The 23790-nt window shown below is 48.5% G+C and overlaps 2 protein-coding genes across 2 annotated transcripts; both read left to right on the top strand.

The window, feature by feature from the left end:
- Positions 1 to 6138: 6138 nt before the first annotated feature.
- Positions 6139 to 9325, top strand: IL36RN (interleukin 36 receptor antagonist). The gene is made up of 4 exons (XM_032652066.1): positions 6139 to 6167; positions 7688 to 7773; positions 8802 to 8929; positions 9101 to 9325. Exons 1-4 carry the CDS (start codon positions 6139 to 6141, stop codon positions 9323 to 9325), a joined length of 468 nt encoding a protein of 155 aa, XP_032507957.1.
- Positions 9326 to 19757: 10432 nt separating this feature from the next.
- IL1F10 (interleukin 1 family member 10) lies at positions 19758 to 22698 on the top strand. Its single transcript, XM_032653458.1, is given in 4 exon segments — positions 19758 to 19789; positions 21830 to 21917; positions 22165 to 22363; positions 22562 to 22698. Coding segments are annotated over 4 exon segments (456 nt in total).
- The last annotated feature ends 1092 nt before the right edge of the window (positions 22699 to 23790 follow it).

The raw sequence follows: 23790 nt of genomic DNA, 5'->3' as shown, positions 1-23790 counted from the left end.
AGGGCAGGAAGAAGACGTCTATGGGTTTGTGCTAAGCGCCCCCTTTTTTTTTTTGCGGTACGCGGGCCACTCGCTGCTGTGGCCTCTCCCGTTGCGGAGCACAGGCTCCGGACGCGCAGGCTCAGCGGCCATGGCTCACGGGCCCAGCCGCTCCGCGGCACGCGGGATCCTCCCGGACCGGGGCACGAACCCGCGTCCCTTGCATCGGCAGGCGGACTCTCAACCACTGCGCCACCAGGGAAGCCCTACTCTCATCTTTATAGAGAAACAAAAGGAGGTGAGATGAATCATTACATCAGAGAGATGAAGCGAATTTCCCAAGGCCGTGTAGCTGATGATCATGATAATGTTGACGATGATATAGCTGACATTTAAGCACCTACTATGTGCCCAGCACTGTTCTAAACACTTCACATACATTAACTCATTTAATCTTAACAACCACTCCTGAGTAAGTACTATTTATTTTTTGTTGGGGTAAAATTGTTTTACAACGTGGTGTTAGTTTCTGCTATACAGCAAAGTGAATCAGCTCTATGTATACATATATCCCCTCTTTTTTTGCATTTCCTTCCCATTTAGGTCACCACAGAGCATTGAGTAGAGTTCCCTGTTCTCTACAGCAGGTTCTCATTAGTTATCTCTTTTATACGTATTGGTGTATATATGTCAATCCCAATCTCTCAGTTCATCCCACCTCCCCCTTCCCCCCTTGGTGTGCTTATGTTGGTTCTCTACATCTGTGTCTATTTCTGCCTTGCAAACAGGTTCATCTGTACCATTTTTCTGGATTCCACATATATGCGTTAATATACGGTATTTGTTTTTCTCTTTCTGACTTACTTCACTCTGTATGACAGTCTCTAGGTCCATCCACGTCTCTACAAATGACCCAATTTCATTCCTTTTTATGGCTGAGTAATGAGTAAGTACTAATTTTATCCCCATTTCACAGATGAGGACTCCAAACACAGAAATGTTAAATAACTTGACCAAAGACACATGCTAATAAGTGACAGATTTTTTAAAATTCTTCTTTAAAAATTTTATATATTTATCTTTGGCTGCATTGGGTCTTTGTTGCTGCACGCAGGATTTCTCTAGTTGTGGTGAGCGGGGGCTACTCTTCATTGCGGTGTGTAGGCTTCTCATTGTGGTGGCTTCTCTTGTTGTGGAGTATGGGCTGTAGGTGCATGGGCTTCAGTAGTCGTGGCACTCGGGCTCAGTAGTTGTGGCTCGTGGGCTCCAGAGCACAGGCTCAGTAGTTGTGGCGCACAGGCTTAGTTGCTCCACGGCATGTGGGATCTTCCCGGACCAGAGCTCAAACCCGTGTCCCCTGCTTTGGCAGGCGGATTCTTAACCACTGCGCCACCAGGGAAGCCCCAAGTGACAGATTTAGGACTTGAATCCAGACAGTCTTGACCAGAGTTCAGCAAATTTTTCTCTAGAGGGCCAGGTGCTAAATATCTTAGGTTTTGCAAACTCTGCGGTTTCTGTCACAAATATTCATTGTTGTCATTGTAGTACAGAAGCACTCATAGGCTGTGTTAACAAATGGGTAAGGCTGTGTTCCAATAAAACAAACAGTGGGCCCATCTTAGCCCATGGGCCAAAGTTTGTCCACCTGTGGTCTTAACTGCTACATCAAGAGAATGAGGGGCCAGAAACATCAAAACTCTGAGAAATAAAATCGTAATTGTGAACAAAATGTTAGACAAGTCTCTGGCCTTTTCTACATGACACAGCATGTAATCCATTCGATGTCATTGCAACATTATTAATTGAAGGCTTACTGTATACTAGGCACCACCTTAAGTGCCTAGAATATACCAATGAACAAAGGGAAAACACCTGCATTTGAATGAGCTTATCTTCCAGCAGGATTGGCAGGGGAGCTGATAAATAATACACATAATACACACCTGAATTATTCAGTGTGCTTATGAATGGTGAGTGCTTTGCAAAGAAATGGAGCGTGGAAAGGGGAATGTGGGAACAGGAGAGAGCAACACAGGGTGATGAATGTAGGTCTCACTGAGAAGGTGACAGTTCAGCAAAGCCTTTAAGGAGTAAGGGAGTGAGCCACGCTGATATCTTGGAGAAGAGCTTTCCAGGCTGAGAGAACAGCCAGTGCAAAGGCCCTGAGGCAAGAGGATGCCTTACTTGTTCAAGAAAGAGCAAGAGTTTCATGTGGCTTGAGGTGGTGAAAGGATGAGATCAGCAGTTAGTGAGAGCCTGAGCTGGAAGTATGGTGAAGACTTGCCTTTTACTCCCAGAGACATGGGGAGCAGGGGGCTGATGGGACTGGACTCAGATTGTGAAACCATCACTCTCACTCGTGCGTTGTGCCTTGGGGTCAATAGCTTTGGACTCGGGTTTCCTGGGTTTCGTTCTGACTCTAATACAAATTGCAGGTCCAATATCAGGCAACAGTTAATCTTTCTATGCTTGGTTTCCACATCCATGAATGAGACGTAATAATGCTATTTACCACACAGGGCAGTTCTGAGCACAAAATGAGAAAATTCAGGTCAATCATTAAACATTGTTCTGGGGACATAATGAAGACCAAATGAATACTGTTTATTTTAATTATTGTTAAATTTATTTCCTTAATAAAAAACTACCATTTTACTATAATAAATTTTTGTGAATGTGTGCTTACATACTGATACAGATGTGTACATGTGTTGTTTGAATCCTCATCTCTCTGTCAAGGGCAGGAGCCACACCTACCTCCAGGGCACTGCTGCTCAAGGGTGGTGAGAAGTCACCTGGGGTAACATTACCCCTCTGCAGGATGGGACAGCGTCTGGGCACCTCCATGGTCATATAAAATCTGTGAAGTATTGAGCTGTTTCCTAAGAAGGGAGGATACTCACTGAAGACTGGAGAATGAAAAAACAACAGGAACAACAGAAACCACCAGTCGTGATGACAAGGTGTATCAGCTACCTACTGCTGTGTAAGAAATGATCCCCAAACTTAGCAGCTTAAAACAACAAACATTTATCATTTCATATAGATTCTCAGAATCGGGAATCTGAAAAGTGGTGTTAGCTGGGTGGTCTGACTCAGGGTTTCTCATGAAGTTGCAGTCACGATGTCAGACAGGATTGCATCGTCTGATGGCTCTAATGGGGCTGGTAGGTTTGCAAGTGAGCTGTTGGCAAGAGGTCTGAGTTCCTCACCGCGTGGGCCTCTCTGCAGGCTGCCTGTGATACGGTAGCTGGCTTCTCCCAGGTGAGTGGTTCAAGAAAGGTCCAGGGGGAAGCTGCAATGCCTTCTACCATCTAGCCCCAGAAGTGGCATGCTACCACTTCCACCATAGAGTATATTCTTTAGAAACAAGTCACTAAGTCCAGCCACGCTCAAAGGAAGGAGAATGAAGCTCCACCTCTTAAAGGGTGGAGTATCAAAGGATCTGTGAACATATTTTAAAGCCACCACACATGGTGTGTGAGTCTGGGGCAAAATAACGTTGTTTTGGCTGACGCCAGTTTAATTTTCAAAAAACCCAAAACGTGACTCTCATACAAACATGTGTCAAAGATTTATCTTTATTAATAAATGAAGGAACTGGCAGGATGATAGAGCTAATTCAAAAGATAAGTTAAGGAACAGAGGCTTATATGATCAGTCAGGAAAGAAATTGTGGAATAGATTGGCTTAGATAAAAAAAAAATGCTTAATGAATTGCAAGGCAATCCAACTCTACCCTTGGGGGTTATCTTTTCTATCAAGCAGGAATCATTTGAAATGTATCAATCTTCTCTTAGTTCACATCTAACTTCACAGAGTTTGATAGCTAATCCATGGTAATTAATAAGTCAAACAAAGACAGATGTTCCCCAGGGAACTGAGCAATTGTTGGTGGGACTGTTTGAGGATGCTCCAGTATGACACTGAGAGCACATGATGTCATCATTGTGCTTTATTTTCAAGTTTGGAGAACTTTTCTTAACAGGGGTTTGTTTTATTTTTCTTACTTTCATCTTCCTGGCTCATCCATTTGTTGTCCCGTCCATCCACTCGGTATCCATCCCCTGTTATGCACATGGTGGAGTAGACCGAGCTGGCGGAGACATCCCCCTGAATCCTCGGCATCCCGGGGGTGGGCAGCCACATACTGGCTTCATTCTTTATTAGCAGAATGAGGAAAGCACTTGATGAAGCACCACGGCAGTGTCCCGGGGTGTAGTTCACTGGGGTCTGGAAATCAGAGAGGGCAACCAGGGCAGATGACATTTTACCTTTTTAGGGGAAACAAAATCTCCTTCTCTATTGTCACTTTGTAAATGAAAGCCTGTTTGCTTAAAGCCACTTTGCCTAATGGCCAACTCCTTCTGGAGTTTCTTTTTTCTTTTGTTCTTTTTTGCAAGTATTTGCACAAATAGTGTTATTTCTGTTTGGTCAATTTATGGCCAATTCAACAATTTTGCAGAAGCCTCTACATTTTCTGAAAGGTGTTTATCACATTAGTGGCATTATGAGTGTTGAGTTATTTTTCTATCCTTTGAACAACTTGATATTTTATTTATTTTTGAACAACTTTAAGGACATTTTATCCCATGAGCCTGAACACAGTTTCTTTAACAGGTATGCCTTAGGGCTTCCCTGGTGGCGCAGTGGTTGAGAGTCTGCCTGCCGATGCAGGGAACACGGGTTCGTGCCCCGGTCCGGGAAGATCCCACATGCCGCGGAGCGGCTGGGCCCGTGAGCCATGGCCGCTGAGCCTGCGCATCTGGAGCCTGTGCTCCGCAACGGGAGAGGCCACAGCGGTGAAAAAAAAAAAAGGTATGCCTTGGCAGTAAATGGTTATCCATGGTGCTCAAGACAAAATTAAGTTGTCATCATGCACTGACCCTTACCTTTCATTTTAGATCCATCACAGAGAGTGTGTGGATGGATTAAAACCACACGCATTGTTACACAGTCACATGTTATCCAGTTAGGTACTGAAGAAAGATCGATCATAGATGGCTCAAACTAGGTTTCATTTCCAAGGGATATAATCAGACACTCGAGCAAAGATGTTTGTCACGACATGATTTTCAATGACACATAATAATAATAACAATAAGGACTAGTAATAACAGATCGCTATAAACAAATGATGTTGTGTTTGTAGAATGAAATACTCTATGGCTATTCAGTATTCTGATATCATTATACTGGGTATGGAAAGAGATTCTGCTATCTTGCTACATGAAAAAGCGTGCTGGAACGAGTGTAGGTTCTGGGATGCAGTCGTGTGTCAAGCTGTGATGGGTACAGGCGTGTATGTGCAGAGGAGAAACTGTTGTCCTTGGTTTGCTTCTGACGCACACACTGGAGATAAGTATCCATGTGTTTTGTTTTGTTTTGTCAGTACAGATTTTCAGGTTATTCTACGATGAACACATAGACTTAACATCCCTTAAGCAGGAGAGCTCCACCTCCAGCATTCCCCGTAGTCCCGGCAAAGGCAGGAAGGAGGGAAAGAAGGAAGGAAGGAAGAGAGGGAGGGAGAAAAGAAGGAAGGAAAGAGGGAAAGGAAGGAGGGAGGGAACAAAAGAGGGAGAGAAGGAAGGAGCGGAGGGAGGAAGGAGGAGAGGGGGCTGTTCTAAAATCTGCTTTCCTTGAGCTGTTCTCTGCATGATATCCTTGGGTCTGGAAGGGCCACATGTCCAGGAGCTGAGTGCTCACTAAGGGCTGCAAAGCCCCTGGAAGTTCTTCAGAATTGCTAGAAGAAGGCTGTCTCCAGCAGCTTCCGTCCCTGAGAGAGATAATGAGCATCAGGTGTTTCTGCAAGCGTCAGGTGGTGTGAAATCACTCTGGAAACCCCCCTTCTCCGGAGGCTGAGGCAGTTTCAGGGGCCCCACCCTAGGGCGTCACTCAAAGGGCTGAGGCAACCTCGGAGGAGCGGGCAGACACCTCGGGTCCTGCCAAGAGAAAGGAGCAGTCTGAGGTGTCCTCTGGGGAGCTGGGCTTCACCTCTCCTAACCCCAGACCTAGAATCCCCTGATCCTTGGGGGCTGTTCATATGCCAGGGGGCTCAGGGCGCTGCTTACTGGGGCCTCTGCCAGCTCAGCCTCTATCTCCACCTAAGATTTTCTGTTATCTCAAAATAGAAGCGTCAACACACAGAAGATCGAGATGGTCCTGAGTGGGGCGCTGTGCTTCCGGTGAGTATCTGAGCCTCTGCTTGGGCCATGTCCTCGGGGGGGGAGTGAATTCTGGGTAGATCTGTTGTCCAGCCTTTCCGGGGAGGGCGCTGTGATTGTCCCACAGGTGGGATGGGCAGCTGGGAAGGTGTGAACAGCAACTCCCTGCCCTTAGAGGAGTTCTTCCAGCCTCTTCAGACGGGAGCAGGCCCTCTTTTGGGGCTTCCCTGATGAGAGGGGCTTGTGGCCTCATCCCTCCTGGGGAGTTAGGAGGCCCGGCTTGGAGCCCTGCTGTTACCACCCACTGCAGTGAAGAGATGTCAATCCAACCACTACCTCCTTGCTGCCCTCTGGGATAAGACAGCAGCAGCAAAACTCTTCTATCAGTCAGCCTGTCTGTTCATGGGCATGTGCTGAGCCAGGGGCTCTGCAATGAGCTGGACTTTTGCAACAGTGAATGAGAAGAATCTGGCTCTCACTGAACGCGGAGTCTAGTACAGCTTTTCCCAAGGTGCGTTCTGTGGAACCCCAGTCCTACGAGTGTCTCTATACAATGATGCTCCTCTGTCCAGGAAATGTGGGAAATATGCTTTCTAGGTCCCCTTAAAAGAGGACCTTAGCACAGCTCAGCATATTAGTCACTTTGAAGTAGAGATTTGTTTCATTGTGTTTAGTCAGCATTGAACCAATTTGTACACATCTGGAGGAACCCCCTTTAGAGTACAGCTTTCGCCTCACAGGATGTCAGAAAATCAACTGAGATTGTAGGTGTGAATTAAATACGAAAAGCAAAATGAACGAATTTTAAATGTAAAGAAATCCCTCACGTGGTAGGGACTATATGGCCAAGCGGAAGTAAATGCACCAAACAGAAGTAAAGGCGGAAGTCAGTCAAGGCGCATTTTTATCCTGAAGAGGCCTGGGCAGCATCTGTCCCATCTTCTTAGTTTAGCAATGAGGAGACTCAGGCCCAGAGAGGGTGAATAACTTGTCTGTCGTGACTCAGCCGTGATGGCGGCAGAGCCGGGATGAGAACACAGGACTCTGACTCAGTTTAGTTTCTTTTCCAACATGACACCAGGAAGAGTCTGGTTAGCGTAGAAAAGATTGAATAGGATGGGCTTCCCTGGTGGCGCAGTGGTTGAGAGTCCGCCTGCCGATGCGGGGGACACGGGTTCGTGCCCCGGTCCGGGAAGATCCCACATGCCGCGGAGTGGCTGGGCCCGTGAGCCATGACCGCTGAGACTGCGCGTCCGGAGCCTGTGCTCCGCGACGGGAGAGGCCACAACGGTGAGAGGCCCGCGTACCGCAAAAAACCCACAAAAAAACAGATTGAATAGGATGAAGACTCAGATGGGAGGCTGTGGCCTTGTCCTGGTGGTAGGCATGAGCCCCCAGGGCTGGGAGAGAAGGTTGCGCCATTACTTCTGGCTCAGTGGGAAGACTGGGTGACGGTGCCTGAGACTGGGGGACTCTCAGAGCCCAGGCAAGCTGGAGCACCCACCGCCTGCCCTGAGTGTCATCCCGTCCTGATGCTTTAGAATGAAGGATGCGACATTGAAGGTGCTTTATCTGCATGATAACCAGCTTCAAGCCGGAGCGCTGCAAGCAGGGAAGGTCATTAAAGGTTGGTGGCAAACGAGGACCCTACTTCCCTAGGTTTCTAAATACTCTGAGGGGAGGGGGCCTGAAGAGGGCTTAGAAACATTGGCACAAGCCAACAGACGCTGGGCCTGACACAGTAGACGGGGCGTTAGAAAACCAGGCTTTGAGCAAGGACAAATAAAATAGCACACCTTCCGGCATGGCGCCATGCCCCAGTCCCACTGGAAGCCTCTACGCAAAGGTGGGATTATTTTCCAAGACAGCTGTTTTGTCATTTCCTCACAGGTGGACTTGGGTCCAACATCCCTTTTTCTGGGAGCCAGTGCTGAGGAGAGCACTAAAGCAGGCTCTCTACACCCTCACTCCCATGTGGGAGCGGGTTTCTGCCCCTTTGCCCCTGGTCCTCTCGGTGCTCTGAGGGTCCTCGGTCACTCAGAGTGGTGGGGCCTAGAGCAGCAGGTGACGCCATCTGGCCTTGTGCTCATTCCCACAGCCCCACACAGTGTGACAGGACCTTCTCTCTAGAGTGGCACATACCTACTCGCCTAGAATAGCTGTACTGTGCACTGGGGCCAGGCAGAGCCCTCTGTGAGGCTGAGTGTGTGAGTGTGTGTGTGTGTGTGTGTGTGTGTGTGTGTGTGTGAGATGGAGGGATTTTACAGAGAAAAGTGAGACCCTTTTCTGTTCTCAGGAATCTCACAGGGGGTGGAAAGATACCGGCTAACTCTAATGGGAGGCTTATCAAGACAGGTTACAGAGAAGAGGCTGGAAGGTCGAGGGGCATTAAAAGAGGTGGTCAGTCTCCCTTGGGGCTTGGAGAAGACTTGAACTTTTGACCCTGGAGTGGGCATGGGGTTGGGAGGTGGTACCGTGTGCTATCTGCCTTGACTTCCACTGGACCAGCTGGCAGGAGGCCCCCCTTCCCTACATGGCAGCTGTTATGAGGCTCCCCTTCTGTCCAGCCTGGGGACAGAAGGCCTGATACAGCCCATGACGGGGCAGAGGGAGGGAAGGGCGGCCAAGGTCCCTGCATCTGCTTCCTTCCTCTAGGTGAGGAGATCAGCGTGGTCCCCAATCGGCATCTGGATGCCAAGCTCTCTCCAGTCATCCTGGGCGTCCAGGGTGGGAGCCAGTGTCTGTCGTGTGGGACGGGGCAGGAACCGACCCTGAAACTAGAGGTAGGTCCCGTCGGGGGAGCCTCACCACGTGGCTTCACTAAGTCAAAGATGCTGATGCCACGGCTTCCTGGGCTCCTCTCCCTCCAGGGTTCTGTTAATTATGGCTACGCCTCCCTGTGCCTTGGGGCCGGCCCCTACCCCTCAGCCACCTGCTGTGCCCTTTGCTTGCAGCCAGTGAACATCATGGAGCTCTACCACAGTGCCGAGGAGTCCAAGAGATTCACCTTCTACCGGCGGGACACGGGGCTCACCTCTAGCTTCGAGCTGGCTGCCTACCCGGGCTGGTTTCTCTGCACCATGCCCGAAGTGGACCAGCCTCTCCGGGTCACTCAGCTCCCGAAGGACACCAACTGGGACGGCCCCATCACCGACTTCTACTTCCAGCAGTGTGACTAGGGCGACATGCCCCCAGGGCTCCCGGGGCGGGCCGGCTTGGGCAGGGCCAGGAGGTGTAGGAGGAGACCCGTGGTGATGAACCCACCTCTGTTTTCAGGGCCTCCACCGTGGAGGGGCTGGGCACATGGCCACTCTTCCTCCACCTGTTTCCCAGTTTGGGTAAATCCTTCTGAGATTTGGGGCTTAGTCCACAGTTTTCTTTTCTGCTGAGTGGCACTACTGATGTGAAACCTTGCAGAAAGGTAAACCCCTAAAATAAACCCCTAAGGGGTCAGGGGCAGGGGCAGGGGAGCGGTGGGAATCCTTCATGCTTTGTGGTAACGTACAGGTAACAATCCTGTGCTTTGACCTGGATTGGTCACAGTCTTCTGAGATTCCAAGAGGTGGGATCCAGCCTCCAAGGGGTCTCCTGGGCTAGTGGAATACTGTTCCCCACAATTCATGTCCATCTGGGAACCTCAGACTGTGATCTTTGTCAACTGAAAAAAAATGTACAACCTTAAGTTGAGAGTTATGTTTTATTTGCTGGGCATTCTGAGGGCTTCAAGCCTGGAAGACAGCCTCTCAGATAACTCTAAGGGACTGCTCCAAAGAGGCAAGGGGGAAGCCAGGATATATAGGAGTTTTTGCAACAAAGACCAGGTATTTGGAACATCAAAAGATTATTGTTAATTTAAGAAAATCAGACATCTTTTTTTTTTTTTTTTTTTTTTGCGGTTCGCGGGCCTCTCACTGTCGTGGCCTCTCCCGTTGCGGAGCACAGGCTCCGGACGCGCAAGCTCAGCGGCCATGGCTCACGGGCCCAGCCGCTCCGCGGCATGTGGGATCTTCCCGGACCGGGGCACGAACCCGCGTCCCCTGCATCGGCAGGCGGACTCTCAACCACTGCGCCACCAGGGAAGCCCCAGACATCTTACGTTAAGGAATTCAGCGCTTTTCTATGTATGGGAAGATGCAAGATTCTGGGTTCACTGGAATCTTTCCTTTGATATGCACCTCAGCTATCTGGGGCCAGTATCCTGTGTTTTCTCATCCAGGGTTTCCTCGGGATGCACTGTTGGGGGTGACTGCAGCTATGGGCATTCTGTTTCCATCCTGAGTTCCCTCAGACCTCACCGTTGGGGGAAGCTGTAATGTGATGGCTTGATGGCTACCACATCCTTTGTTTACTGAAATGGCAGGCAATATTTTTCATTCACACCTTGTTTGGAGGTAGGGTCTTTGTAGATGCAATTAGTTAAGAGGTCATGCTGTATGAGGGTGAACCCTAAATCCAGCAGGACTTCTGTCCTTGTAAGAAGAAAGAAACCCAGAGAAGGAGGCCATGAGAAGATGGAGGCTGAGGAGAGTGCCACCAGGCAAGGTGTGCCGACGATTGGGGCACCATCAGAAGTGAGGAGGCAGGTTCTTCCGCAGAGCCTTCGGAGGGAGTACGGGAGCCTTCGAATCTCCTGAACCGTGCGAGAATAAATTTCCGTTGTTTTAAGCCACCAAGTTTGTGGTAATTGGCTAGGGCAGCCCCAAGGAATGAAGACAGCAGCCAATGATCCCCATCTCTTGGTATTCACACCCCCTGTGTGCCCCCGCCCACACTGGACCAGAGTTGTCTCCATGACCAATAGAATGCCGCAGAAGTGATGTTATGCCGCTTCTGAGATTAGGTAATAAAAGACACTGTGGGGCTTCCCTGGTGGCGCAGTGGTTGAGAGTCCGCCTGCCAATGCAGGGGACACGGGTTCGTGCCCCGGCCGGGGGAGATCCCACGTGCCGCGGAGCGGCTGGGCCCGTGAGCCATGGCCGCTGAGTCTGCGCGTCCGGAGCCTGTGCTTCACGACGGCAGAGGCCACAGCGGTGAGAGGCCCGCGTACCGCAAAAAAAAAAAAAATAAATAAATAAAAGACACTGTGGCTTCTATCTTGGTCTCTGTTTCACTTGCTCTGGGGGAAGCCAGGTACCATGTGTGAGCTGCCCTGTAAGGAGACCCATTGGTGAAAAATGAAGCGTCCTGACAACTGCCACACCAATGAGCTTAGAGGTAGCTCCTCCAGCCCTGGCAAGCCTTTGGGCGATGCAGCCCTGGCTGACTGCAACCTAGTCGGAGACTCTGAAGAGAATCACCCAGCTAAACTGCTCTAGAGTCCCAACCCTCAGAAACTTTGAGAAAGTTAAGTGTTCCTGCATTAAGTGTTAAAGTTTGGGGCCACTCGTTACACAGCAATAGATAACTACTATGCAGGGGAAAAGAAACAAATTAGTTATTTTATTATGATTGCAATTTTCTCCATTACTTTTATTTTCCCTCTCAAAATGAGCACCAACCCTTTTATTTCCCCAAACATCTGATTTAAAAGTGGATCATACCAAATTGGTTGCATATTCTCTGTTCCCACAAGGTTTAGATCTTCCTTGACTGCCTTTGCACCTTCAGACATACGTGCCAGGGACTGCAACTTCAGGGTCCCTGCCTAAAGTCTGGGGAACGAGAGCAGAAGCCAGAGGAGGGGCTCAAGTCGGAGCCCCAGGAGTTCCGTCTGCGCCTCGCCAGTCAGACCAGCCTGGCAGGTTCACCTTCTGCTGAAAGACCAGCAAGGGAGAGGCCAGACCATAGCGTCTGCCTCTGGGGACTGCAGCGGCTCCAGCCCAGATGCAGCTCAAGTCCCTGGGCAGCAGGCAGCACGGCTGCTACCACAGGCCTCTCAGGGCTGCCGAGAACAGACCTAGTTCACGCTCTCCTTCTGCCCACAGGCCCAGCCGCAGTCTCATATTGTCACCTCCTCTGAGGAGCCTTTGCTGAGTGGAGGTCCCTGGTCATCTGCTCTGACGGGGCTTTGCGCTGAACTCTATGCTAACTCCCCCTCCTTGTAATAAACTGACTTGGAGTCTGAGGCCCCTAAAATCACCTCAAGGTCAAGGCTGTATCAGTTTTGTTTCCAAGCACCTCGAGTAATGTTTGGCAAATAATCGGGATCAAGTGAGTGTTGAATGTGGAAACTATTCCTCCACCTTGGAATATTCTTTCTCTCTCCTCCGCCCACCTGGCAGGGAGCGGCTGAAATTTCACCTCATTCTTGAAGCTTTCTGCAGCCTGAAGTGATTGCTTCAACATTTGTAGGATTAAAGAATTCAAAAGGGCTTTAGCAGGGACGAGCTGACACAAGTAGATGAAAAGGGAGGAACAGGGACCTCCCTGGTGGTCCAGCGGATAAGACTCTGAGTTCCCAATGCAGGATTTTTTTTGGTTGCGGCATGCGGGATCTAGTTCCCCGACCAGGGATCAAGGTCAGGGAACTAGATCCCGTATGTCGCAACCAAAAAAGATCCTGCGTGCCACAAAGAAGATCCTGCATGCTGAAACTAAGACCCAGCACGGCCAAAATAAATAAATAAATATCTTTTAAAAAAAAATGAGGAACAATGTAAAGGGGTAAGGCCCTTTCAATTCTAGGAATTTATCTTTTTACTCGAGAAGGTTCTCGGTTTCTATTGTCTCCAATATTCCCTTGGCCCACAGATTAGAGAGTCTGGTCTTTTCAAGTGTTTATGGCTTAGCCCCCAGCCAGACTGTAAAGCTACTTAACAACAGGGACCAGGTGTTGTATGCCTTTGTCACAGGGCATTGTCAATGCTCAGTAAGCACTCATTGATTGCCTATATAATACCCTGTACTTTGACCTCTTCCACTGAGGGGACAAGAGATTGGGAAAGGGAGTGAAGAATGACTGTTGGCCTTAGAAAACAGAAATCTGTTCCCATCTCTGCCCACCTTTTCTCATCCGTCACTCTGCAGACATATGGGTATAGGACTGACCTCTCCCACATCCTTGCCAAGCCTTTTATGGAACGTTGCAAATGACCTGTGAGGAAGAATTACCATAAGGCAGCTGGTCTATGTTGGGCACTATGCCCAAGTGTCTCTGCCCCTTGTGAGTAGGTGGATGAATGGATGGATGGATGAATGGATGGATAGATAGAAGGATGGATATGTGGGTGGGTAGATGTCCCGATGGATGGATGGATGGATGGATGGGTTAATGGACTGAATTAAGTAATATCAGTCAGAGGCCTGAGTGTTCTTCACCCCTAGCCCTCATCACACTGAGCCAGGTGCTCTCATAGTCCAGGGCAAAGGGCACCTGCTCAGTTCCAGGATGAATCTAAGGTCAACGTCTTCTGTCTGTAGTGGGTTTCCTTAGACATTACATCTCCTCAACTGGTACCAACTAATAGAACCTGTTGAAAAACAGAGACGTTCCTCTCATAAGTCCAAACAGGGTCATACTCACAATGCCATCAGTCCCTGTTCTCACATTGCCTCACTGGCCACAGCCCGGCTACAGAAAAAAGTCTGTCCTTAGGCCCTTCAGAAACACTCGCTCTTGCTTCTTCCACCTCCCTATGGCTAGGATGGAGCCCCATGGGGCACCAAAGGGAAGGTGATATAAAGTCGTCTGACCCCAGCATCATTTATCTGGCTGCCAAAACCACCAAGAACAATAGCTGTGAGCAGAGTCCCAGTGTCTGGCTTTTGCCAAGGCTTTATGGGTGACTCTCTCCCCTTTCAACAAACACTCATTATTGTTCCCCACCTCCTTAGTATCCATACTGTGCTGAAGACATTGTGAAATCCCTAGGCCCTTCTTCCCCATCCTGGAGACAATTATAAAGATTGCTACAGGCTTACCCACCCTGACCAGGCAATATAAACTCAGTGCACATGCCCTGGAGAAATCAGTTGGAGGTTCCAGGCACCTGGGATCTGCAGGTCAGTGGTGGACAGGCAGTATTCTACCTTTCTCTGTTTTCTTCTCCCTCTGTCAATAGCTCTGATATGCCACCTCTTTTTAACTCCTCCTGGCAAGCTCTCTAGTTAGCAAGGTATCCCCTACATAGATCACCATGGGATGCTAAATAAGTCTAGGGTCACATAGAAGGAATTTGGGGAGAAGGTATAGGTTAAGTCGAGATTTTTAAATATTTAGGACCACCGGTTTTAGAAAGTAATTTCAGAAGAACTCATCTAGGCCAGTGGTATTCAACAATGTTTTATGAAGCTTGAGGTTCCTTAGGGATGCCCCAGTGCCTTTTTGGTTTTTTGGGGGGTTTTTTGCAGTGTACATTATTTTAGTTTTATTTTTAAAAAATTCAAAAAAATTTTTTTAAAGTAATTTTTATTGGAATATAGTTGATTTACATTGTGTTAGTTTCTGCTGTACGGCAAAGTGAGTTATACATATACATCTTTTTTAGATGTATACATCCACTCTTTTATAGATTCTTTTCCCATATAGGTCATTACAGAGTATTGAGTAGAGTTCCCTGTGCTCTACAGTAGGTTCTTATTGATTATCTATTTTATATATAGTAGAGTGTTTAGTTACCAAGGGCGAATGGGGGGAGGGATAAATTGGGAGATTGGGATTGACATACACACCCAGTGCCTGCTTCAGTAGTCAAAGCTAGCTGGGTCCTGGTGTCATCATCGTTCTCTGCTTCTGCAAAAGCAGGTGTCTTTTATCCATTTAACTTTCATTAGTGTCTGTGTAAAATTTCCTTGTGAAACCTAAAATAGTTTTGAAAAATATTGACCTTGCACAACCCCTCATTCCAACGATAAGAATTTGGAGGCCTAGGGAATAAAGGAATTTTCCAAGGTGACAAAATAAATTGGTAGCAGAGTTAGGTCTGGAACCAACCTTGCCATCCGAATCTGCGGTGAGTGTTCCTATGTCCTGCTCATGAGCACCAGTGTGTCTCAGTTGGGGCAGATGGAGAGAGCTATAAGCTATGCTTTGTGGCTTCAAGAGCTTGTTAACTTTTTATAAGGGAAAATGTGTCTATACAGAAAACAATAAATAACACACTGAAATTTAATGGGACTTCAGAGTAAGTTTGCAATGGTAAAGAGTCTTTAAGCTCTGAGTCATGGAATCATTGATTGTTTGATCTTGAAAGAATCTTAATAACCACATCCTCTAACTCCATGATTTTATAGATGCTGAAAACTGAAGATTGGAGGGTAAGTGACATGAACTTGTATGTCTGAGCTATTTCTCTGAGCTGATAATTAACTTGGCAGAACTAGATACTCAACCTATAGATAATAATGCCATGTCCAGTGACCTTAATGTCAAAGATTTGAATGGACAATGATGAGGTAGGGAAATGAAAGATAACTTTCACTGTCGTGGCCTCTCCCGTTGCGGAGCACAGGCTCCGGATGCGCAGGCTCAGCGGCCATGGCTCACGGGCCCAGCCGCTCCGTGGCATGTGGGATCTTCCCGGACCAGGGCACGAACCCGCGTCCCCTGCATCGGCAGGCGGACTCTCAACCACTGTGCCACCAGGGAAGCCCGAAAGATAACTTTGAGTATGCCTACCGAGAAGATAAGAAAGAAGTCTCATTGCCTGGGAGGTGGTTTAGTGTCCACGGAGAAGTGAGATACACTTAAGATAAGTATATCATACAGTGGGAAGCCAATGTAGATTCTAGAGCTGGATGGGGATGTGATGAAAGCAGTACTTAGAATACAAGTCCAGAAAGCTCACATAGGTTGGGCTGGGTTAAGGCAGAGAAACCAGGAATACAGGTGCAGTTTCAATGGTTATGAAGAAAACAAAGTTATATTTAAAGAAGTTATTTATTGGGACTTGATAAATCTGACATAGGGTCAGGAAAAGTGGGAGAAATTGTCAACAGTTCTCAGGATTTGAATCTACCTGTCTAGAGGAAGATTATGGCAGTGAGAGAGATGAAACCAGGAGGGATGAATGAGCTGGGAGGAGAAGGTGAATTTGACCTTAGATGAATTTGGTTGGGTATGATGGCAGGATATCCAAAGGGTGGTGTCCTGTAGGCTGTTGGAGATAAAGGAGGATGTTCAGTCTGGACTTGGAAGGCATTACAGAAAGATGATCTTGCAGCTGAGGAAATGGATGGATTGCAGCTTCATGTGATATGAAAGAGAAGAGCTTAGGACCTTGGCCGGTGACTTCCAGGTTTAGGGGTGACCCCCAAACAAAGGGAGGATCTACAATGCATCTGAGAAGGAGAGAATGGAGAGGTGTGAATCAATATCAAGGGGTCCCAGGGGGACAATGGCCAAAGATCAGAGGAATCAAAAAAGAAAACAATCTTCGGATTTGGCTCCACAGAAGTAAATATCTGTCTTGGAGAGAACAGATTCCATGGAGATAGTGTGTAGGAGGATGAAGGAGAGGCTGGAACAGGTGTGATGTGCAAAAGAGCATGGGGAAGCCCAGGGCTATTTGGTGGTGGTATTTGATCCAGGATAGGTGAATTGATGAGGTCTGAGACAGCCAAGGATGGGGTCCAGAGAGGGGTATAGACCAAAGTCCAGTGAAAGGTCACTTGGGGACAATAGGGAAGGGAAAGCTTGGGGAATGGAGTTTGTGGTGCACTGGGAGGGATCATGGCAAACACTCAAAACCAGGAGCCCAGGCTCTCTGATGGACTAGAAGTCAGTTTCTCACTCCTACACAATCCTCACTTCATCACAATCTATACCAGGACCCCAGGCAGGGGTTCCTGATATGGGAGCCTGTAGGAGAGACACTGGAATTTGGGGCTGGACCAGGACAAGAGGACTCCAGCGATCCAGCTGGACTTGATCAGTCCTGAATTTCTGCCAGCTCTTTGAGCTGACACGGACCAAGAGTGGGAGTCATCAGCTTGCCTATCCAGCTTTACACAGGGACCCTCCACTTTGTCTGCTCCAGCCAGCCCTTGGCACGGCTGCTAGGCTGGCCATATTTCTGCTGCTCCAACCAAAGAAGCTTGGCCAAGGGAGAGCACAGCATCTCACTCACATGGGCTTGCATGGACGCCATGCTGCTGTCGACCTATCAGGGCTGGGGGATCATCTGGTCTTTTGTTACTAAACGTGTGGTCCAGGGACCAGCAACATTAATGTCATTTGGTTGCATGTTTGAAACGCAGTCTTAGGTCCCGCCCCAGACCTAGGGAATCAGAATCTGTATTTTAACAAGAGTTGCAGATGATTTACACGTTTATTAGAGAGGGAGAAGAACTGAGCTAGTGTATAAGTTCCCAAGACCAGTTGATCACTGAGTCATTCAAGAACCTTCAGCCCAGGGAATAGTACTTCTCAAGAGTCCCCCAGGTGATACGATGGGCAGGCACATTTTGGAAAGCCAATGACTGTAATCGAATGCTTCATTAAAAAAAAAAATTAAAACTTACCATATACTACAAAGGAAATTTATTTTCATATAAGGAAAAATGTTGAAATGATAAAGTAAATAAATAAAAATCACCCATAATCTTGTCAGCCATAGATAAGTGCTGTAAAATGTCGAACATCTTTGTTTCTATGTATGTGGGCAGATTTAAATGGAATCATAATGCACACATTATTTATAACCTGTGCTTTTCACTTAATATATTTTGACCATTTTTATATCATAAAATGTTTTTCTACATCGTCTTTAATGTACACATACTTTCTTATTTACCATAATTTTTTAACCAATCACCTGTTATTGTGCAGGTAGATTATTTTCAGCTTTATAAAAAATGATGCCGTGAACATCTTTATTATTAAACATTTGGGCAATTCCTTATTTTCCCATAGAATAAGGGCAACAGATGAAATTACAAAGAACATCGAATGCTTTAAGACTCTGGTTCACATCACCAACATCCATCCAGAGTTTGTACTCCTGTGATCCTTTGCTCTCACCAACCCTTAAACTCTCACTGCAAAGCCAAGGATTAGGAAATGACTTGTCCAAGGTGATCAAGTGGCAGATCCAGTACTAAAAGCCATCTTGGCTAAGTCCTTCTTCTAAGATCCAGGCCATGTTGCTCAGGGATGCTGAGATGGCCGGAAGTCCTGCCATCAGCATCAGTCTGCTTCTCCTTACCTGCTTCCCAAAATGTCCCTCAGTGTCACTCTCTCCTGCTCTGAGCCCTGCTTCCTCATTCCTACCTTTCTCCTAGTTCCTCTTCTTTTCTGCTTTCTTATCCTTTCTCTTCTCTTTCCTTTCTTCCTTGTTGAGAGAATCAGACCTAGCCATCCTTGCTTTTACTTTTCTGGGCTATTCTCCAAGTCCTACCACCCTCATGCCCTGATTGGCTCTGGGTTTCTTTCCATGCTGGATTCTGGAATGGCCTTTCTGAAGGTGGTCATTTCAGGGAAACGCTCTAGGGACGGATGATCCAACCGGAATGAGTGGAGCCATGTGAAGCTCTGTGGTTTAGGGTCTGTACAGGAACACTGGCTTCAGTTTTTAGATCATTCCTCCTCAAAAACGCAAGTCTGTGTATCTCAAGCCTGTGCTGTTTTCCATCTGGAACAGAACAGGGGAGTGTGCATGGTCTCTCACAGATCACAGTCTTGGCAAAGCGATCCAGTTCCCAGAACGACACTCTCTAACTGCAGAGAGACCCCGTCCTGGCTGCAGGCGGGAGGTTCCTCCTAGTAGCGCTGTCCAGAGGAGGCAGGGGGAGGTGGTGACTCTAAGGCCAGGCTGGGAGTGGGACAGGATGTCAGTCAGGTTCTTCCTTAAGCTGTGAGGCTAGAGCACACCCCACCCCAGTCTGAGCCCCAGGAAGGGCTCCTGGCTGAACTCTTTGGGAAACCTGCCATCCTGTTTCCCAGAACCGGTGGCACCAGTGCACAGTCAAGCTCGACTCGGGTGGCCCCAAATGAGGGAGACTCAGAGCTGCCTGGAGCTTGCTGGGCCAAGGAGCCCTTGGTGGATTCTGGTAGGGCTCTTATAGATAAGCACCTAGTGAGAAATTTCCACCCTGTGATTGGGTAATTTGGCTCCTTGGGATGTCTGCTCCCTAGCTCCACCCCCTTCTTTCTCTGACAGCCCCCCTTTTTTTTAAATTACAGCCATTCTTTTTTAAAAAAAATTTCATTGAAATATAGTTGACTTACAATGTTGTGTTAGTTTCAGGTGTACAACAAAGTGATTCTTTTTTAGATTCTTTTCCATTATAGGTTATTACAAGATATTGAGTATAGTTCCCTGTCCTATACAGTAGGTCCTTGTTGGTTATCCATCTGTTTTACATATATTAGTGTGTATATCTTAATCCCAAACTCCTAATTTATGCCCCTCCTTTCCCCTTTGGTAACCATAAGTTTGTTTTCCATGTTTGTGAGTCTACTTCTGTTTTGTAAATAAGTTCATTTTTAACATTTTTTAATATTCCACATATAAGCGATATTATATGATATTTGTCTTTCTCCGTCTGGCTTATTTCACTTAGTATAATCTCTGGGTCCATCCATGTTGCTGCAAATGGCATTATTTCATTCTTTTTTATGGCTGAGTAATATTCCATCGTGTATATATGCCACATCTTCTTTATCCATTCATCCTCTGACAGCCCTTTTTTTCCTTCCCTCTCAGCAAGGACCAGTCACCCCTGATTGCAGGAATGTGCTCCCTCCCCATGGCAATATACTACATGTAAGTCTTCCTGGAGTCTTCCTTTTCCTAATCAGGGGGTCTGGAGATGACAGAGGAAGAGGAAAGAGGGCTGAATCAGTCTCCTTCTCACCCCAGAAATCTCAAGTGCCCCATAATTAAGCTTAATTATCATCATAGTCACAAAAGCTTTCTTTCCTGAACTTCTGCAAGATGCCAGCCATTCTACTGCCCTGCCTGCATCCTGAGAAACCTACAAAGGGGGCATTACTAAGCCCATTTTATAGATTTGGAAACTGAGGCTCAAAGAGGTTATAAAGTACCTAATGTCACACAGCGCCAGGACTCAGACTCCAGGTTCTCTGTGCTGCTCCGGACTCCATTCTCTAAAAGCTCAGAGATAATTTTGAATCTCAGTGACAGCATCTTTGTATGTTAGCCTCTGTGGCCTCTATTCCCAGTCTGGGCTTCCAACTCTTACCTGCATTTTATCTCACTTGACATTTGAGTCTTTACTTCTAGTTTACCGCTTTATTGTCTGTGATTTTTGTTGTAAATTATCTCAAGCTCTTCGAGGAATGAGTTAAGGCATGATAAAAATAAAATGGGATTGACACCTGGGATGCATTTCCTCAGCTCCTCCGTGGGCCCATCTTATCCTAGACATGGGGGGTCGGTCAGGGCCTCTGGGAAGGTACAACGTAGCTGGGAAGACAAGACACAAGTGCATGGACCACGCAGATGACAAAACAGATGTCAACTCTCTGGGGTATCTAGCCTGGGTTCTGGTCTCTGAACAGAATATTGCTGGCAGCTAAGTTATCCACAGTTCTTGGTTGTCCAGGTTGGAGGGAGAAGGCCAGCTGGCAAACCCAGGCTCTTTTCAGATCTTCGTTTTTATTGTACAGGGGAACCTGCTTTAAACACATACAGTCATTGGCTAAGGGTATTATAATTAGCTGTTACTGAGAGAGAAGAATCTCCTGGAAGTGTGGTGTTGGCCAGGAGGTTCTGCTCTTGAATATAAGGAGGGCTCCCCAGGCCTGAGAGCAGCTGATGACCATGTCTGAAACCAACCAGCCATGGGCTAGTAGCATGGGCGTGGCTTTGATGCTACACAGACTCACCACCGTTCCTTCTCAGCCTCCCTGGCATGCGTTTACCCTCCCAGGCTGATCGTCAGAACCACAGGCAATCCCAGTGCCAGCTCCCTGCTGACCACCTGTATTTGGCATCCATAGCCCAGCCCCGCCCAGCCCACCCCTTACACAGTCACCGGAGCAGGGTGGCCAGACTGACATGCTTACCATCACATCGGACTTTTTTCCCCCCTCATTTGTGGATTTTCTTCTATAAAGAGCCTTTAAAATATCTGAAAAACAAACCACACGTTATTATATACTCAATTAATCCCTTTACTGAAGAGAATAAACATATGAAAAATTGGGTGGGCCCAGAAAATCTGGGAGAAGGCTCACCATATCCCAGAGACATTGGAACCTCGTTAGGAAATTTCTCAGGGGAGGCACAGAAAAGGTCTGGAGCGTCAGGAAAACTCTCTACCCTTCAGTGGGAAGACGCAGGCTCCCGTCACCACCCTGAGGACCTGACAGGGGCCAAGCTTGGTAGGGACAGAGGTGCAGTCTCTGAAAATGTCACGAGCCCTGGGAGGACTCCCTTCGCCTAAGGCTGACCTGGTCTTTGTTTTGTTTTGTTTTTTTGCGGTACGCGGGCCTCTCACTGCTGTGGCCTCTCCCGTTGCAGAGCACAGCTCCGGACGCGCAGGCTCAGCGGCCATGGCTCACGGGCCCAGCCGCTCCGCGGCATGTGGGGTCTTCCCGGACCGGGGCACGAACCCGTGTCCCCTGCATCGGCAGGCGGACTCTCAACCACTGTGCCACCAGGGAAGCCCCTGACCTGGTCTGGACATGCTCTTGGGTGGAGTAGCACCCCTACTTCTCACCTGAAGAAGGAGAAGAGGCCCTAGTTCTCCATGCTGTCCTTCAGAGTGCGAGGTGGGAGGGCCGTGGGGCTCAGGGGTGCCTGAAGGGGGCGGGCCACCAGCACTGCCTCCTGTTTCAGAATTAAGGATGCAGATCAGAAGGCTCTGTGCACGAGAGACCGCCACCTCCTGGTGGGGGATCCCGCCGCAGACAACTGCCGTGCAGGAGCATCTGGGGCCTCGACCCCCTGGGACTCACCCAAGCTCCGTCTACCCCAAGCTCTCCCTTTCCTACTGAAGGGTCAGGACCCCTGTAGGAGTCCCAGCTCACCCTGCAGCGTGCATGCAGGGGTGCGGCCAGCTGTGCCCCGGCCCAGCTCCTTCCTGTTAGAGCCTTAGCTTCTTGAAGAGCTTGTGATCTGGGGTCCCCTCATCTCCTGGCTCTCTTTTCTCCTCCCCCCGCCCCACCCCAGAGATGATCTGCATACTCCCCAACAGAGGCCTGGGCCACACCAGTTTCCCCGTCTTCCTGGGGATCCAGGGAGGCAGTCGTTGCCTGGCATGTGTGGAGACAGGGGAGGGGCCTTCCCTGCAGCTGGAGGTGAGAGACCGCACCCTGTTCTGGGGGCCCCTGCAGACCTGGCCTGGCCTCCAGGGTGCTCTGGCATCTCTGCGCTCATCTGTGGATTCTGGCCAGGTCCACACATCCCTCCTGTTGAGGTTTCCACCATCTTTCCCTGCACCCAGCACCCAGACCCTTGCCTCCAGAACCTTCAGAAGGCAGTTCCCTGGGGAAAGAGCCACCCTCTCAGGTCCCTTTTTGGCCAAGCCCCAGAAGCCTCGCACACGCAATCAGCAATCTTATCCAACAGCCGCCTTCAGGCTGGAGGCTGCTTCCTGACCTGACTGGTTTCTCTGTGGCTCGGCTGAGCCCCAAGATCCTGTACGACTCACCAAAAAGAGTGAGCCCTCAGCCTGCACTGAGCTCTACTTTGAACAGAGTCGGTAGAGAGGCAGGAAGCTGGGTTCTGGCCTGGCGCCCCCAAACCAAGCTCATTCTGCTCGGGGTCTGTGGGAGGCAGAATAATGGCGCCCCCCAAAGATGTCCACATTCTGGTCGCAGAACCTGTGAATATGTTACCTTACACGGCAGAAGGGACTTCACAAATGTGATTAAGGCTGCTCTATCCTGTAGTATCCCAGTGGGCCCAAGGTAATCAAACACCAGGGTCCTCCTATGAGGGAGGCGGGAGGCTGAGAGTCAGAGGGAGACTGGAAGATGCTATACCGCTTACTTTGAAGATGGAGGAAGGGGCTGTGAGCCAAGGAATGCAGGTGGTCCCTAGAAGCTGGAGAAGGGCAGGGAATGGGTTCTCCCGTAGAGCCTCCAGAAGGAGCACAGCCATGCCAATAACTTGACTTGAGCCCAGTGAAAACCATTTCAGACTTCTGACCTCCAGAACTGTAAAATAATAAATTTATGTTGTTCTAAGCCATTGCATTTGTGGTAACTTGTTACAGCAGCTGTAGGAAACTGACACAGGGAGTGAGTGGGCCTCTGTGTGCACTATTCAATGCAAAGGGACTGGATAACTTGGCGAGTCCTTCTTGGAAGCCTGGCCAGGACTTCTCCCTTGGCCCCTCTGCTCTAGAGCTTCTAGAAACAACCGAGAAACTCCAGGCAGAACCCAGCTCTCCTCCTCTGTCCATGGACAATGTCTTGGGCTGCTTACAATTTCAGTTTTAGTTCAGGTCATGATTTTTTCTATCAGATACTTCTCAATGAATCAGTCATCCAGCCCACTGACCAGTACCATTAGTTGCCTGCTAGTGTTGATGTGTGAGGACCAAGCAGGAGCAGTGATGGAAAGGCAGTGAGCTTGGACTGGACGTACTGTTTAAGTTTACTGTGGAACTGTTGAGTTGAGTTGACTGTTTACAGCTGGGAATATAGGGCTGGACCTCCACTGAGAGTTTGTAGTTAAAACTGACACCCATCCTCAGAGTCCCAAATCCCTCCCCATTTCGTAGAGGATCCATAGTCAAACAAGCTAGAGCAGAGAGCCCGTGGTATCAGGGCTCATAGGGCTGGACTGTTGGT

The sequence above is a fragment of the Phocoena sinus genome, chromosome 13 (genome assembly GCF_008692025.1).
Source record: "Phocoena sinus isolate mPhoSin1 chromosome 13, mPhoSin1.pri, whole genome shotgun sequence".
Taxonomy (NCBI): domain Eukaryota; kingdom Metazoa; phylum Chordata; class Mammalia; order Artiodactyla; family Phocoenidae; genus Phocoena; species Phocoena sinus.
This window is presented reverse-complemented; position numbering and strand designations above follow the sequence as displayed.

What these genes read in the sequence shown, in the direction of transcription:
- IL36RN (XM_032652066.1), top strand. Translation starts at nt 6,139, where the DNA reads ATGGTCCTGAGTGGGGCGCTGTGCTTCCG. An exon ending in AGTGGGGCGCTGTGCTTCCG is followed by an intron (nt 6,168 to 7,687) that starts GTGAGTATCTGA and finishes CTGATGCTTTAG; the next exon opens with AATGAAGGATGCGACATTGA. An exon ending in AGCAGGGAAGGTCATTAAAG is followed by an intron (nt 7,774 to 8,801) that starts GTTGGTGGCAAA and finishes TCCTTCCTCTAG; the next exon opens with GTGAGGAGATCAGCGTGGTC.